The sequence below is a fragment of the Balaenoptera acutorostrata genome, chromosome X (assembly GCF_949987535.1).
Source record: "Balaenoptera acutorostrata chromosome X, mBalAcu1.1, whole genome shotgun sequence".
In the NCBI taxonomy this organism is placed as follows: domain Eukaryota; kingdom Metazoa; phylum Chordata; class Mammalia; order Artiodactyla; family Balaenopteridae; genus Balaenoptera; species Balaenoptera acutorostrata.
Window position 1 is genome coordinate 5,547,826 of NC_080085.1, and position 15,691 is coordinate 5,563,516.

General features: G+C 40.6%; 1 protein-coding gene across 4 annotated transcripts in view; it reads right to left on the reverse strand.

Moving 5' to 3' along the window:
* Positions 1 to 15,691, reverse strand: part of PNPLA4 (patatin like phospholipase domain containing 4) — a 124,162-nt gene that overhangs the window by 9,228 nt on the left and 99,243 nt on the right. Inside the window, exon 7 of one of the 4 annotated variants that reach the window (XM_057537949.1) lies at positions 14,432 to 14,472. The exons of the other annotated variants lie outside the window; for them this stretch is intronic. Within the exon in view, the coding sequence (XP_057393932.1) occupies positions 14,447 to 14,472 (26 nt within the window). The 3' untranslated portion in view covers positions 14,432 to 14,446. Of the gene's footprint in view, positions 1 to 14,431; positions 14,473 to 15,691 lie in introns of those variants that run through there. 4 annotated transcript variants of the gene reach the window in all.

Below are 15,691 nucleotides of genomic sequence, written 5' to 3' on the forward strand. Positions count from 1 at the left end.
CCAATGGTTCCCAGTAGAGCATCCTCAGGCCGTGTGCATCAGAATCACCTGGGGACCTTACTTAAAGGGCAGGTTCCTGAGTCCTACCTCCTGGCAACCTTATCGTTAACAGGCACCTGGAGTGGTTATTTGGCACCTTAGAATTTGAGAATCACGGACTGTCTGGGTGGACATTCCAAATTTCTGGCATAAGGTCAAGGGGCACATGTTTGCTTCTGGATATAACACACGTATTCTGTCTTTGTGAAAATGAGACGCATTGGAACTCATCACCTCAGACAGGAACTCCCAGACTCCCAGGTTCTTGTCTTTCCAGGAGAACTCTGAGATGTGAATGCCACACGTTGGGGCCAGAAGTTGTCACCAAGCTTAAGCTCTGCTGATGCAGGAAAAGGCTCTTAACTTCCTAGGGTCTCAGTTTGTACACTGGAGGAGAGGATGGAAGGCATGGTAAATGCAAACCACATTCCCGCTCTCCCAACCCCACTGAAGTCATGAAGCGAGACTTTGAGGGGCGTATACATACGTCAAATGTTGATGTTGCATTCCCGTGAAAGAAAAGGACTGGAAGTGATTGCGTTCCTACTATGTGCCAAGACCTCTTAAAATACCATCTCAAGTTAAAGTAAATGGATGAATTGCTCACCAAAACAGTTTAGGAATAGTATTGCTTTCTACGGTCTATAGGGAGAAATAACTTGCTGAGCAGAATAGAAATGAAAACCCAAATCTTCCTTCCGTCACAATTTCAACTCTGTGTAAGACCGGACACTATAAAACTCTTAGAGGAAAGCATAGGAAAAACACTCTTTGACATAAATCACAGCAACATCTTTTATGACCCATCTCCTAGAGTAATGAAAATAGAAACAAAAAGAAGCAAATGAGACCTAATTAAACTTAAAAGCTTTTGCGCCGCACAGGAAACCATAAACAAGACGAAAAGACAACCCACAGAATGAGAGAAAATATTTGCAAATGAAGCAACGGACAAAGGCTTAATATCCAAAATATACAAACAGCTCATGCAGCTCAATATCAAAAAAACACACAACCCAATCCAAAAATGGGCGGAAGACCTAAATAGACATTTCACCAAAGAAGACATACAGATGACCAAGAAGCAAAGGAAAAGATGCTCAACATCACTAATTATTAGAGAAATGCAAATCAAAACTACAATGAGGTATCACCTCACACCAGTTAGAATGGGCATCATCAGAATATCTACAAACAACAAATGCTGGAGAGGGTGTGGAGAAAAGGGGACCCTCTTGCACTGTTGGTGGGAAGGTAAATTGATACAGCCACTGTGGAGAACAGTATGGAGGTTCCTTTAAAAAACTAAAAACAGAACTACCATAGGACCCAGCAATCCCACTACTAGGCATTCACCCTGAGAAAACCATAATTCAAAAAGACACATGCACCCCAGTTTTCATTGCAGCACTATTTACAATATCCAGGACGTGGAAACAACCTAAAGGTCCATTGACAGATGAATGGATAAAGAAGATGTGGTACATATATATATAATGCAATATTACTCAGCCATAAAAAGAAATGAAATTGGGTCTTTTGTAGAGATGTGGATGGACCTAGAGTCTCATACAGAGTGAAGTAAGTCAGAAAGACAAAAACAAATATCGTATATTAACGCATGTATGTGGAATCTAGGAAAATGGTACAGATGAACCTATTTGCAGGGCAGGAATAGAAACGCAGACGTAGAGAACAGACTTGTGGACATTGGATGGGGAAGAGGAGGGTGGGACAAATTGGGAAATTAGGTTTGACATAAATACACTACCATGTGTAAAATAGATAGCTAGTGGGACCCTGCTGTATAGCACAGGGAGCTCAGCTCCGTGCTCTGTGATGACCTAGATGGGTGGGATGGGGGGGGGAGGTCCAAGAGGGAGGGGATATCTGTATACGTATAGCTGATTCACTTTGTTGTACAGCAGAAACTAACACAGCATTGTAAAGCAATTATACTCCAATTAAAAAAAAATAAAGGCATTATTTAATTATTTTAAATTCCTTTTTCTTCTTTTTTTAATTAAGAGCATTTCATGTGCCCCTCGTAGGCAGAAACCAAGAAAGACTTTACTTTGGCTTTCCTTAAATAATCTACCACCCTTCCTTGTACTGTTTAATAACGTGTTCTAATATCATATCATGGCTGTGTTCTAAAAATGCATAGCTTATATGGTGGGTTATCAGTGGGAGCAGCCTTAAACGTGAGTTACAGATACTTGCCTCAAGAGTTTATCTATTTTATTATTGATGACCATAAAACTGGCAGACAACTTTTTGCCTAATCACATTTCAAGTATAGTGTTTAATGCAAACATTTTTTAACCTCCACGTGGAAACATAAGCAACACACAAAAATGCATGTGAATAAACGTTTCTGTTTTGGCAGTCTAGGGTTTCTCTGTTACAGATTCACGTTAAAGATCGCAAGCCCCAGATAAGTCATGGTACTTAATACTGTGCTGTCTGATGTGCTTGTCAGTAACAGACGAAGCATTGTTATGACTCCCTCTGCTGACTTGTGTCTTGTTTGCTTATTATTAAAACGTTTGTCCTGTGTCCTGGAGTAAGGAATCTGGTCTTTTTTTTTTTTTTTTTTTAAGAATATTTTGATGACTCCAATTTTTTTTTTTTATAGCTACTTTATTTATTTATTTATTTTATTTTTTTGACTGTGTTGGGTCTTCGTTTCTGTGCGAGGGCTTTCTCTAGTTGCGGCAAGTGGGGGCCACTCTTCATCGCGGTGCGGGGACCGCTCTTCATCGCGGTGCGCGGGCCTCTCACTATCGCGGCCCCTCCCGTTGCGGGGCACAGGCTCCAGATGCGCAGGCTCAGTAGTTGTGGCTCACGGGCCTAGTTGGTCCGCGGCACGTGGGATCTTCCCAGACCAGGGCTCGAACCCGTGTCCCCTGCATTGGCAGGCGGATTCTCAACCACTGCGCCACCAGGGAAGCCCTGGTCATATTTTTATTTATTCACTTGAATACGTTTTGAGAATTAGCATACTTAGTATACCTATATTGAATATTTACCAACTTGTAATAAAACCATATTTAAATTTATTGAATGTACTGTTCTACATACAGTATATGATTTAATGATGCAAGTGCCTCCATGTGTGTATATGTACATACGTATGTAAACATGTGTGTATGTATATGCATACATATAGGACATGTGTAACTTCAAACATCATATATATGTATGATATGATGAAAAGCTTTTAAGGGTATGCTCCACCATAAAGCTTTGACCAGTATTTGTATGGAATCTAATGGATTAAATTCATTTACACTGTATACATAATTCACTTAAAAGCTTGCCATTTAAATCAATAAATAGTACACTGCAGTCACAGAATTTTAAAGTTTTCCATGATTTTAAACTTTAATTCCCTTATTACACAGCATGCTTCCAGTGGAGAATGTCTTATACTCCTGTGGTTAACTGTACAGTTTTTAAAATACAATAAAACTTAGTATAATGATATCTTACAAACGAAAGAATTAATTTCTATTAACTATTTATTTGTATAGTCCGTGGCTCATCATAAGCCAAGCAAAAGCATGATAACCCTGGAGTAGAGACACATAATATACCCGTCCTAACATGACGAGTATTCTTACCTGCCTTTCCCTCTGGAGGAATACAGTGAGCGAATTAATGAAATTGGCTTTTATTACTGATTCATTGCATTTAAAATGAAGAAGCCACTCTGGATGTTCAAGAATTCAAATTGAAAGGAGACTGGGAATTCTAAAGTCAGTTATGGAGGTAAAGTGAAGACAGAACTGAGAATGGTTCCTGATGGTAGTGATTTTCAAGCAGGCAAGGGGGTGGGTGCCTGGGCTGAGGGACTAAAGCATAAAAGCCTTCACCTGATGTGTTTGCTGTGAAGTCCAGGGTGGCTGTGGGAAACCCAGGTTGACTGCTAAATGCCCCCAGGGGCAGCCAACAAACTGGGATAGGTGTCTAGACCCTTCCAGAACTGGGGCGTGTGTGGGAAGTGCTGCAGTTTGTCTAGTGCTTTCGTGTGAAGACAGGGAATCCATGTGTTTGACGGCTCCCTGGCGAGGCCATCACGCTGACAGACTCTCCTTGTGATGGACAAGGTGCTGGTTATTTCAGCTTCCTTCCCCCTGCCCGGATTTAGCTTTACCTGGGATATTTCTCAGCGAGGGAGAGCAATGCGGCACGAACGTGCAATTGATCTGTATTGAAAACGTTGTTTTGTGTGCAGCGGGGGCCATGGGGGGCTGTAAACGGAGGTGGTGAGGAGTTACTCCAGTCTGTGCGTCCTCCAAGTTTACTATGCCTTCTGAATGCAGTGTTCTCACCCGCTGAACGGCAAGTGCTGGGAGGGCAGGGCCTGGGTCTGCTTCTGAAACGTAGTGCAGGATCTGGCGTAAGAGGTCCGGGATGAATATTTTTTTTGATAAGTGAATGAGAGTGCATATACTGAGCGGTGGGATGGGTGCCTGGCTGCATGGGTAGACGGGTGGGTGGTTCATGGCGTGTATAGGAGGGAGGAGAATGAGGAAAACGTGCTTATAATATTCCTTTGATGTTATTAAAAAATACGTATAAAACAGGCTAGTCCCTTTAAAGAAATGCTGGACTGCACACAGCCTCTGGTGTCAAGTCTTGTGCCCCTTGATCCCTTGAATACCTAGCTGATCAAGAACCTTCTACCGTGTGTTTAGAACATCAAGACAAGCCGTAGAGGATTTAGCATCTATCACTGTCATGTGACTTGAGGGCTAGCAACCCCCTCCCAGCTTCCTGCGTAGCCATCTCTCTCTCTCTCTTCTTGTTTGAAATGTGTCTACTTTAAATTTAGGCAAGAATCGGCTTGGTGAAAATGCAAATGATATTAAACCTGTTTTGGTTTGGTTTTGCTACCTGGCAGTGCATCTAGCCAATCACTGAATTTGACCCAAAACCACCAGAAAATCCTAAGAGATTAGCAGGAGGGGGGATCCCTGAGGCACTGGAACTTTCTGAGAGCTTCATAGAAGCAGATGATTGGGCAACACTAGGAAGACAGGTCCAAAAGGCCAATGGAGATGCTGTAAAATTTCACCTCTATCATTTTGCCTAAGTCAGAGTCCTAAAAGTTAATTAAACCTTAAACGAAGGCACATTCATGGGTACAACAGTGAGCTTCCCAGGCCGGCGTCTTCAAGGGGGTCTTCAGTTAGAGACGTAAAGGGAAGACCCATCAGATGAGACTGGGGAAGTGTGTAGAAGGAGGAAAGATGATTCTGTAAAGCTTTGCATAAGGACATTTCTATCATGGTTCCTGAAGTTAATGCTCTGTGGGCTCCAGTGGCCACGCCGGTGACGTGGAGCATGAGGTATGAACCGTTTCCATTTGGATTTTTTTCAACATATCTAAAAAGGACGAGGAAGTATTGCTGTGCTGATGGAACCAGGAACTTGTTCAGAAGATGAGGATGAGAATGTCCTCATTATGGTCTGCCTTCAGAGAGAAGGGAAGTTTGCGGGCAAATATCATTAATCCTCTGGCAGCAATAGAGAAGAGCAATTTGAATAAGGAAGGGCAGCCTCAGAGGAAGGAAAGAAAACTCTCTTGCAGTCACGTGCAGTTACCAAGAATGAGTCACCCAGCCAACTCTGCGTGGAGAGCCTCTCCGAAGAGATAAAAAACAGAGAAGGACACTCAAAAATTGTTCTGTCATTCTCCTCCCTCCCTGCCAAACTGCTTCCCCAAATACCAGATAGAGAAAGCTCTGAAACAGCGGCAGTATCAAAATCTGTTGTTGCAGGTGAAACGCTGTTCCTGGTGAGGCAGAAACGTCTGGAGACTGAGGAAGAAAAAAAGGGCAAAGGGCCCCACATGTGACTGTGGATGCTTGGGAGAAACATGTGCACTCTTTCTGGAGTCAACAGAGTTTCTCGGGGTATCACCGATGCACTTCCTGGATCTTCAAGTATGTGTTAACTGAGAGACAGGTTGATATTCTCTGCCTGTCTTTTCTAGAGAGTGTAGTAGAGAGATCCCTGTTTCAGTAGAGTTTTTGGTAACTTTGCAAATGAATCAGTGTACATATCATCTGTCTCTCATAAAAGCCCACATAATAAAACATTCCTAGAATTTTAGTTTGGGGGTTGGCAGGGGGTGCAGAGGAAGGAAGTTTTCTGCAAATAAATGTGTATGTCTTCTCCTATGAACAAAAGAAAATATGAGACTGATGAATCTCTCTTTGGCTTGTTGTTCAACAAATGTTGACCTAAATTCACAATCCAAGCTTCTTAGGTAACTGAATCTGCATTCCTAGGAGCACCAAATTCCGCAGGGGTTCCTGATGGATCGCATCCTGATTAATTCTTTATGTTTTCATTTTGTGCTTTGTCTTCACCTGGGAGTTGACTCTTAATAGTGTCAGCAGATACAAACATCAAATGAATGAACAGGATTGCCTTTAATTGAGGCTGTTTATGCCTCATCTCCCAGAGAGTCTCAAGTTTCTTGGTGTGTCCAGAGTCTTTTTCTCGGTTACATTGAGGACACAATTCTGAGACATACAGCAGCCGACCTGTCAAACCCATCTTTGGGCCTCCCACATGGACCCTATTTCCTTCTTAAGATGATTCACCAAAAGGGATGACATCAACATAATACACTATCACATGGATCAATGACATATTACACCTATGAAGGAAAATGACACAAAGTAAAAACAAATACATGCAAAAGTTATATTCAGAACCACTTGGGATGAGGGAGATTGATCATTAAGATGGGCTCACTTGGACAGTCTCAGGGACCTCTGGGACAACATTAAATGCACCAACATTCGAATTATAGGGGTCCCAGAAGAAGAAGAGAAAAAGAAAGGGACTGAGAAAATATTTGAAGAGATTATAGTGGAAAACTTCCCTAACATGGGAAAGGAAATAATCAAGTCCAGGAAGCGCAGAGAGTCCCATACAGGATAAATCCAAGGACAAACACGCCAAGACAACGTATTAATCAAACTATCAAAAATTAAATACAAAGAAAAATTATTGAAAGCAGCAAGGGAAAAGCAACAAATAACATACAAGGATATCCCCATAAGGTTAACAGTTGATCTTTCAGCAGAAACTCTGCAAGCCAGAAGGGAGTGGCAGAACATATTTAAAGTGATGAAAGGGAAAAACCTACAACCAAGATTACTCTACCCAGCAAGGATCTGATTCAGATTTGATGGAGAAATTAAAACCTTTACAGACAAGCAAAAGCTAAGAGAATTCAGCACCACCAAACCAGCTTTACAACAAATGCTAAAGGAACTTCTCTAGGCAGGAAACACAAGAGAAGGAAAAGACCTACAATAACAAACCCAAAACAATTAAGAAAATGGTAATAGGAACATACATATCGATAATTACCTTAAATGTAAATGTATTAAATGCTCCAGCCAAAAGACATAGACTGGCTGAATGGATACAAAAACAAACCCGTATATATGCTGTCTACAGGAGACCCACTTCAGACCTAGGGACACAAACAGACTGAAACTGAGGGGATGGGAAAAGATATTCCATGCAAATGGAAATCAAAAGAAAGCTGGCATAGCATTTGTCATATCAGACAAAATAGGCTTTAAAATAAAGACTATTACAAGAGACAGAGAAGGACACTACATAATGATCAAGGGATAAATCCAAGAAGAAGATATAACAATTGTAAATATTTATGCACCCAACATAAGAGCACCTCAATATACAAGGCAAATGCTAACAGCCATAAAAGGGGAAATCGACAGTAACACAATAATAGTGGGGGACTTTAACACCCCACTTTCACCAATGGACAGATCAACCAAAATGAAACTAAATAAGGAAGCACAAACCTTAAATGACACATTAAACAAGATGGACTTGATATTTATAGGCCATTCCATCCAAAAACAATGGAATACACTTTCTTCTCAAGTGCTCATGGAACATTCTCCAGGATAGATCATATCTTGGGTCACAAATCAAGCCTTGGTAAATTTAAGAAAATTGAAATCATATCAAGTATCTTTTCCAACCACAACGCTATGAGAGTAGATATCAATTACAGGAAACACTGTAAAAAATACAAACACATGGAGGCTAAACAATACGCTACTAAATAACCAAGAGATCACTGAAGAAATCAAACAGGGAATCAAAAAATACCTAGAAACAAATGACAATGAAAACACGACGACCCAAAACCCATGGGATGCTGCAAAAGCAGTTCTAAGAGGGAAGTTTATAGCAATACAATCCTACCTCAAGAAACAATAAACATCTCAAATAAACAACCTAACCTTACACCTAAAGCAGTTAGAGAAAGAAGAACAAAAGCCCCCCAAAGTTAGCAGAAGGAAAGAAATCATAAAGATCAGATCAGAAATAAATGAAAAAGAAATGAAAGAAACGATAGCAGAGATCAATAAAACTAAAAGCTGGTTCTTTGAGAAGATAAACAAAATTGGTAAACCATTAGCCAGTCTCATCAAGAAAAAAAGGGAGAAGACTCAAATCAACAGAATTAGAAATGAAAAAGGAGAAGTGACAACTGACACTGCAGAAATACAAAGGATCATGAGAGATTACTACAAACAACTATATGCCAATAAAATGGGCAACCTGGAAGAAATGGACAAATTCTTAGAAAAGCACAACCTTCCGAGACTGAACCAGGAAGAAATAGAAAATATAAACAGACCAATCACAAGCACTGAAATTGAAACTCTAATTAAAAATCTTCCAACAAACAAAAGCCTAGGACCAGGTGGCTTCATAGGCGAATTATATCAAACATTTAGAGAAGAGCTAACACCTATCCTTCTCAAACTCTTCCAAACTATAGCAGAGGGAGGAACACTCCCAAACTCATTCTGCGAGGCCACAATCACCCTGATACCAAAACCACACAAAGATGCCACAAAAAAAGAAAACTACAGGCCAATATCACTGATGAACATAGATGCAAAAATCCTCAACAAAATACTAGCAAACAGAACCCAACAGCACATTAAAAGGATCATACACCATGATCAAGTGGGTTTTTTTCCCAGGAATGCAAGGATTCTTCAATGTATGCAAATCAATCAATGTGATATACCATATTAACATACTGAAGGATAAAAACCATATGATCATCTCAATAGATGCAGAAAAAGCTTTCGACAAATTTCAACACCCATTTATGATAAAAACTTTCCAGAAAGTAGGCATAGAGGGAACTTACCTCAACATAATAAAGGCCATATATGACAAACCCACAGCCAATATCATTCTCAATGGTAAAAAACTGAAACCATTTCCACTAAGATCAGGAATGAGACAAGGTTGCCCACTTTCACCACTGTTATTCAGCATGGTTTTGGTAGTTTTAGCCACAGCAATCAAAGAAGAAAAAGAAATAAAAGGATTCAAAATCGGAAAAGAAGAAGTAAAACTGTCACTGTTTGCAGATGACATACTATACATAGAGAATCCTAAAGATGCTACCAGAAAACTACTAGAGCTGATCAATGAATTTGGTAAAGTAGCAGGATACAAAATTAATGCATAGAGATCTCTTGCCTTCGTATACACTAATGATGAAAAATCTGAAAGAGAAATTAAGGAAACACTCCATTGCAACAAAAAGAATAAAATACCTAGGAATAAACCTACCTAAGGAGACAAAAGACCTGTATGCAGAAAACTATAAGACACTGATGAAAGAAATTACATATGATACAAACTGATGGAGACATATACCATGTTCTTGGATTGGAAGAATCAACATTCTGAAAATGACTATACTACACAAAACAATCTACAGATTCAATGCAATCCCTTTCAAACTACCAATGGCATTTTTCACAGAACTAGAACAAAAAATTTCTCAATTTGTATGGAAACACAGAAGACCCTGAATAGCCAAAGCAATCTTTAGAAAGAAAAATGGAGCTGGAGGAATCAGGCTCCCTGACTTCAGACTATACTACAAAGCTACGGTAATCAAGACAGTATGGTACTGGCACAAAACCAGAAATATAGATCAATGGAACCGGATAGAATGCCCAGAGATAAACCCATGCACAAATGGTCACCTTATTTTTGATAATGGAGGCAAGAATATACAATGGAGAAAAGACAGCCTCTTCAACAAGTGGTGTTGGGAAAACTGGACAGCAACATGTAAAAGAATGAAATTAGAACACTCCCTAACACCATACACAAAAATAAACTCCAAATGGATTAAAGACCTAAATGTAAGGCCAGACACTATAAAAATCTTAGAGGAAAACATAGGCAGAACACTCTATTACATAAATCGCACAGCAAGATCTTTTTTGACCCACCTCCTGGAGAAATGGAAATAAAAAGAAAAATAAACAGATGGGACCTAATGAAACTTAAAAGCATTTGCACCACAAAGGAAACCATAAACAAGATGAAAAGACAGCCCTCAGAATGGGAGAAAATATTTGCAAATGAAGCAACTGACAAAGGAATAATCTCCAAAATATACAAGCAGCTCATGCAGCTCAATATCAAAAAAAACAAACAACCTAATCCAAAAATGGGCCAAAGACCTAAATAGGCATTTCTCCAAAGAAGATACACAGATTGCCAACAAACACATGAAAGGATGCTCAACATCACTAATCATTAGAGAAATGCAAATCAAAACTACAATGAGGTATCACCTCACACCGGTCAGAATGGCCATCATCAAAAGGTCTACAAACAATAAATGCTGGAGAGAGGGTATGGAGAAAAGAAAACCCTCCTACACTGTTGATGGGAATGTAAATTGGTATAGCCACTATGGAGACCAGTATGAAGGTTCCTTGAAAAACTAAAGATAGAGCTACCATATGACCCAGCAATCCCACTACTGGACATATACCCTGAGAAAACCATAATTCAAAAAGAGTCATGTACCACAATGTTCATTGCAGCACTATTTACAATAGCCAGGACATGGAAGCAACCTAAGTGTCCCTCGACAGATAAATGGATAAAGAAGATGTGACACATATATATAATGGAATAGTACTCAGCCATAAAAAGAAATGAAATTGAGTTATTTGTAGTGAGGTGGATGGAGTTAGAATCTGTCATACAGAGTGCAGTAAGTCAGAAAAAAAATACCATATGGTAATACATATATATGGAATCTAAAAAAAAAAAAAAAGGGTTCTGAAGAGCCTAGGGGCAGAACAGGAATAAAGACGCAGGTGTAGAGAATGGGCTTAAGGAAACGGGGAGGGGGTACGGTACGCTGGGACAAAGTGAGAGAGTAGCATTGACATATATACACTACCAAATGTAAAATAGATAGCTAGTGCGAAGCAGCCGCATGGTACAGGGAGATCAGCTCGGTGCTTTGTGACCACCTAGAGGGGTGAGATAGGGAGGTTGGGAGGGAGACGCAAGAGGGAGGAGATATGGGGATATATGTATACATATAGCTGATTCACTTTGTTATACAGTAGAAACTAACACAACAATGTAAAGCAATTTTTCTCCAATAAAGATGTTTAAAAAAAAAAAAGCCTCACTTAATGAACTGGACGGGACAGATGTTCCTAAACTATTCACAGATTAACTCAGAAATAGATTGCAGCCAACAGACCTGCCAGGTCACACAATCTGCATTTCTCATCCCCCCCGCCTTTTTTTTTTTTCTTGAAGTATAGTTGATTTACAATGGTGTATTAATTTGTGCTGTACAGCAAAGTGATTCAGTTCTTTGGCAGCCACAAGTCTGTTCTCTATGTCTGTGAGTCTATTTCTGTTTTGTAGATAAGTTCATTTGTGTCATTTTTTAGATTCCACATATAAGTGATATCATATGATGTTTGTCTTTCTCTGTCTGACTTACCTCCTTTAGTATGGGCATCTCTAGGTCTATGCATGTTGCTGCAAATGGCATTATTGCGTTCCTTTTTGTGGTTGAGTAGTATTCCATTGTATACATGTACCACATCTTCTTTATCCATTCATCTGTCGATGGACGTTTAGGTTGTTTCCTTGTCTTGGCTACTGTCAATAGTGCTGTGAACATAGGGGTACATGTATCTTTTTGATTATAGTTTTGTCTGGATATATGTCCAGGAGTGGGACTGCTGGATCATATGGTAGTTCTATTTTTAGTTTGTTGAGGAACTTCCATACAGTTTTCCATAGTGTCTGCACCAATTTACATTCCCACCAACAGTGTAGGGGGGTTCCCCTTTCTTCACACCCTCTCCAGCATTTATTATTTGCAGACTTTTTGATGATGCCTGTTCTGACCAGTGTGAGGTGATACCTCATTGTAGTTTTGATTTGCATTTCTCTAATAATTAGGAATGTTGAGCATCTTTTCATGTGCCTACTGGCCATCTGTATGTCTTCTTTGGAGAAATGTCTATTTAGGTCTTCTGCCCATTTTTCTATTGGGTTGTTTGTTTTTTTGTTGTTGGAAATTAAGCCCTGTCAGTTGCCCCCCAACTTCTAAACAAGCCTTGCCATTTTCCCATGCACCAAATCTTCCTCTTAATCATAGACAAGTCTGGTCCTGATTGACACCATCTCTACTGGGTTGAGGTGATGAGAATTCTTAAAGGTTTTTTTTTTCTCAGAGTGAATACTGCTTTATAAGTGATCATGCATATGTGTTGATGACACGTATTTGGACTTGAGCTACCTAGTGTACCTCATTTGGGCACCAATCAGTCATACTCATTATTTAATCTTGGCCGTGATGGCAATGATACTATTAATATATTGTGGCCTTCTGGATATCCTCTTCCATGTCATAAAGCCAAGAACTTCTTCTACAGCCAGACGTCTGGGACTCTGGCTAAAGAGCAGACAGGGTCAAAGTCACCCCATAGAAGGATCTTCAACACCGGGTTGTTATATGTTGGAAAATGAAAAGCAAAGGGTCCAAGTACCCATGGTACCTGCATAAAATAGATATTATGCAGCTGGTAAGAATCATGTTTTCAGTGCATTTAAGTTCATGGGTAAAGGTTCAAAAATAGAATATTAATCGAAAAATACAGGCTATAATGCTATCTCTATAGAATTAATTTAAATTTTGGAAGATATGTATGCATATATCTAGAAGACCTATGTCTTTGAGACCCCTGTATACACTCCCTCATGTACATCCCCGTTCACATCTGACAGAGACAGAAACAGAGAGAGATGGAAGAGGGAGGAAGATGGGCAGGAGGAGGGAAGGAAAAACATTCAGAATCTTGAGAGATATTAATAAGTATCTCTGGTAAAGACATCATAGGTTACTTTTACTTTCTTCTTTGCCTTTCAGGATTTCTAAAATACAGTTAAATATGATCTGACTTGTGATTTTGTAAAATCAACCATGTATGACAATGCCGAAACTGCAAAGTTTCTGAAAAGCATGACATAGGAATCAAAACCTGCTGAGGAAAAAGAAGTACTGCCCCAAGTATGGGAGAGTCAGTGTTTTCTGACTGATGTGACACTGGGGATCAGACGTGAGATTCTGCCCTTGCTCTCAGTAATGGAGGGCAGGACACTGCATGCTCATCTAAGAGTCAAGATTAGGGACTAAGGCTTCCTTTTAACACGTCCCAGGGCCCAGCATGACCCCTGTCTCCCCAGCAAGCTCCCGTTATTTAGCCGGGAGGTACAGAAAGGCCACAACAGAACTTAGCCCTGGAATGATACCAGCCACCGTCAATGTAGACAGGACATTTGGTAGAGTCAGAAGCCAGTGAACACTGCTATAAACCTGACTATCCTGCACACAGTTGACTTGATGTCCTGCTCTGTCTCCCCCAGAAGTGCCCCTTGCCCTGCTCATCAGGGAGAATAGCAACGTGTGCTTTGGACATGCATCAGGAAGATACCAGTCGTTAAATCTGTGGCTTGAATGCACACCCAAAGAACTCTGCTCTTATACAACTAGTGCTAATCTGTACAGTTTTCTTATTCCAAGGTGTTGTTTTAGGAGGGAACTTAGATGATCTTTTCTTTTTTTTTTTAATGAAAGCGTATTTATTTATTTATTTATTTATTTTTGGCTGTGTTGGGTCTTCGTTTCTGTGCGAGGGCTTTCTCTAGTTGCGGCGAGCGGGGGCCACTCTTCATCGCGGTGCGCGGGCCTCTCACTATCGCGGCCTCTCTTGTTGCGGAGCACAGGCTCCAGACGCGCAGGCTCAGTAGTTGTGGCTCACGGGCCTAGTTGCTCCGCGGCATGTGGGATCTTCCCAGACCAGGGCTCGAACCCGTGTCGCCTGCATTGGCAGGCAGATTCTCAACCACTGCGCCACCAGGGAAGCCCTAGATGATCTTGACTAAACTTCAGCAGATGCATAATCGCCAGGCAGTTGTCGTTTCGGCCTCTCTGTGACGTCTGACGTCAGGCTGAGTTGCCATCTGGCATTCATTTGAGATGGTCACCTGGGAAACCTAAATTAATGACATGGCAGGGATCAGGTAATAGGGTACCATCATTTGTCAGGTAGGCACTCTGGATCTGAAGCAATGAAAGATGAACTTGGAAGGTGTAGAGATGATGGTAGTGACGTTGGAAGAAAGACCTTGCCCTTGACTTCTTTCTGTCAGCTCAAGAAAATAGAGACACATATTTCAGAACTTAGATCTCTCTTTGGACCAACTATCAGGCAAATTAAACTCCTCATGCTACGTGAAAAAGATTTTTTTCAGAAGTTTTTCAAATAGCGGAGATTCCTTTATTTGACACACACACATACACGTAAACAGGTATGCAAAATAGAGATGTGTATATATTTTAATGTTATAATTTTGACTGCTATTAAGTTAAATCTGGAGAATTTTTTAAAGCGTTTTAAATTCTTTAGCTGTTATTCTTCAGTTTTCTTCTTCTTTTTCATCAAACCATTTCTGTTGTAAACACATTTTCTCATCTCTGGTGGTAGCACACACGTACACAATTGTTGTCAGGTTCTTTGCCACCTCCTCTTCCTCTGAGTTCTCACGGTGGACTTGCCCAGGGCTCCAACTTTGGCCCCCATTTTCCCTCTGGCGGTGCTGTCTCCAGAGGCAATGTTACATAGCATTTACATCATGATGACTCCCAAATTCTTACCTCTGACCTCGTCCCTAAAATCCTGAATCCAACTACCTAATTGATCTCTACCCTTGGATGCCTACAGGGCAACTCAACAGGAACGCATCCAAAATAAAGCTACTGCTTCCATAACCCAGAAATACTCCAACTCTCTTTTCCCCAGTGTCTCCAGGTCAGTCACCAGCATGGGAACCTGGATTCACACATGTGATTCCTTCCTTTCTCTCTTCCCACATCCATTCATAGACTCCATTAATAAGACTTGTCAACCCTACTTTTAAACTGTATTCCAGATCTGTCCAGTTTTCTTCATTTCTACTAGTGACAGCTTTCTCCAGGCCGCCATCATTTCATCTTTGTTGTTACCAGAGCTTCCTAGGGGTCTCCCAGTCACCACTCTTACACAATCCAGTATCAGTTTGCCAGAAATTCCACAGTTTGCGTGATAAATTATCACTCTTGCTCCAAACCCTGCAGGACTTCAATCACACTTTGATGGAAGCGAAACTCCTAGACTAGCATGAAAGGCCTTCCATGACCTGCCTTTCCTCACCTCTTCAAGGTCATCCCTCCAGC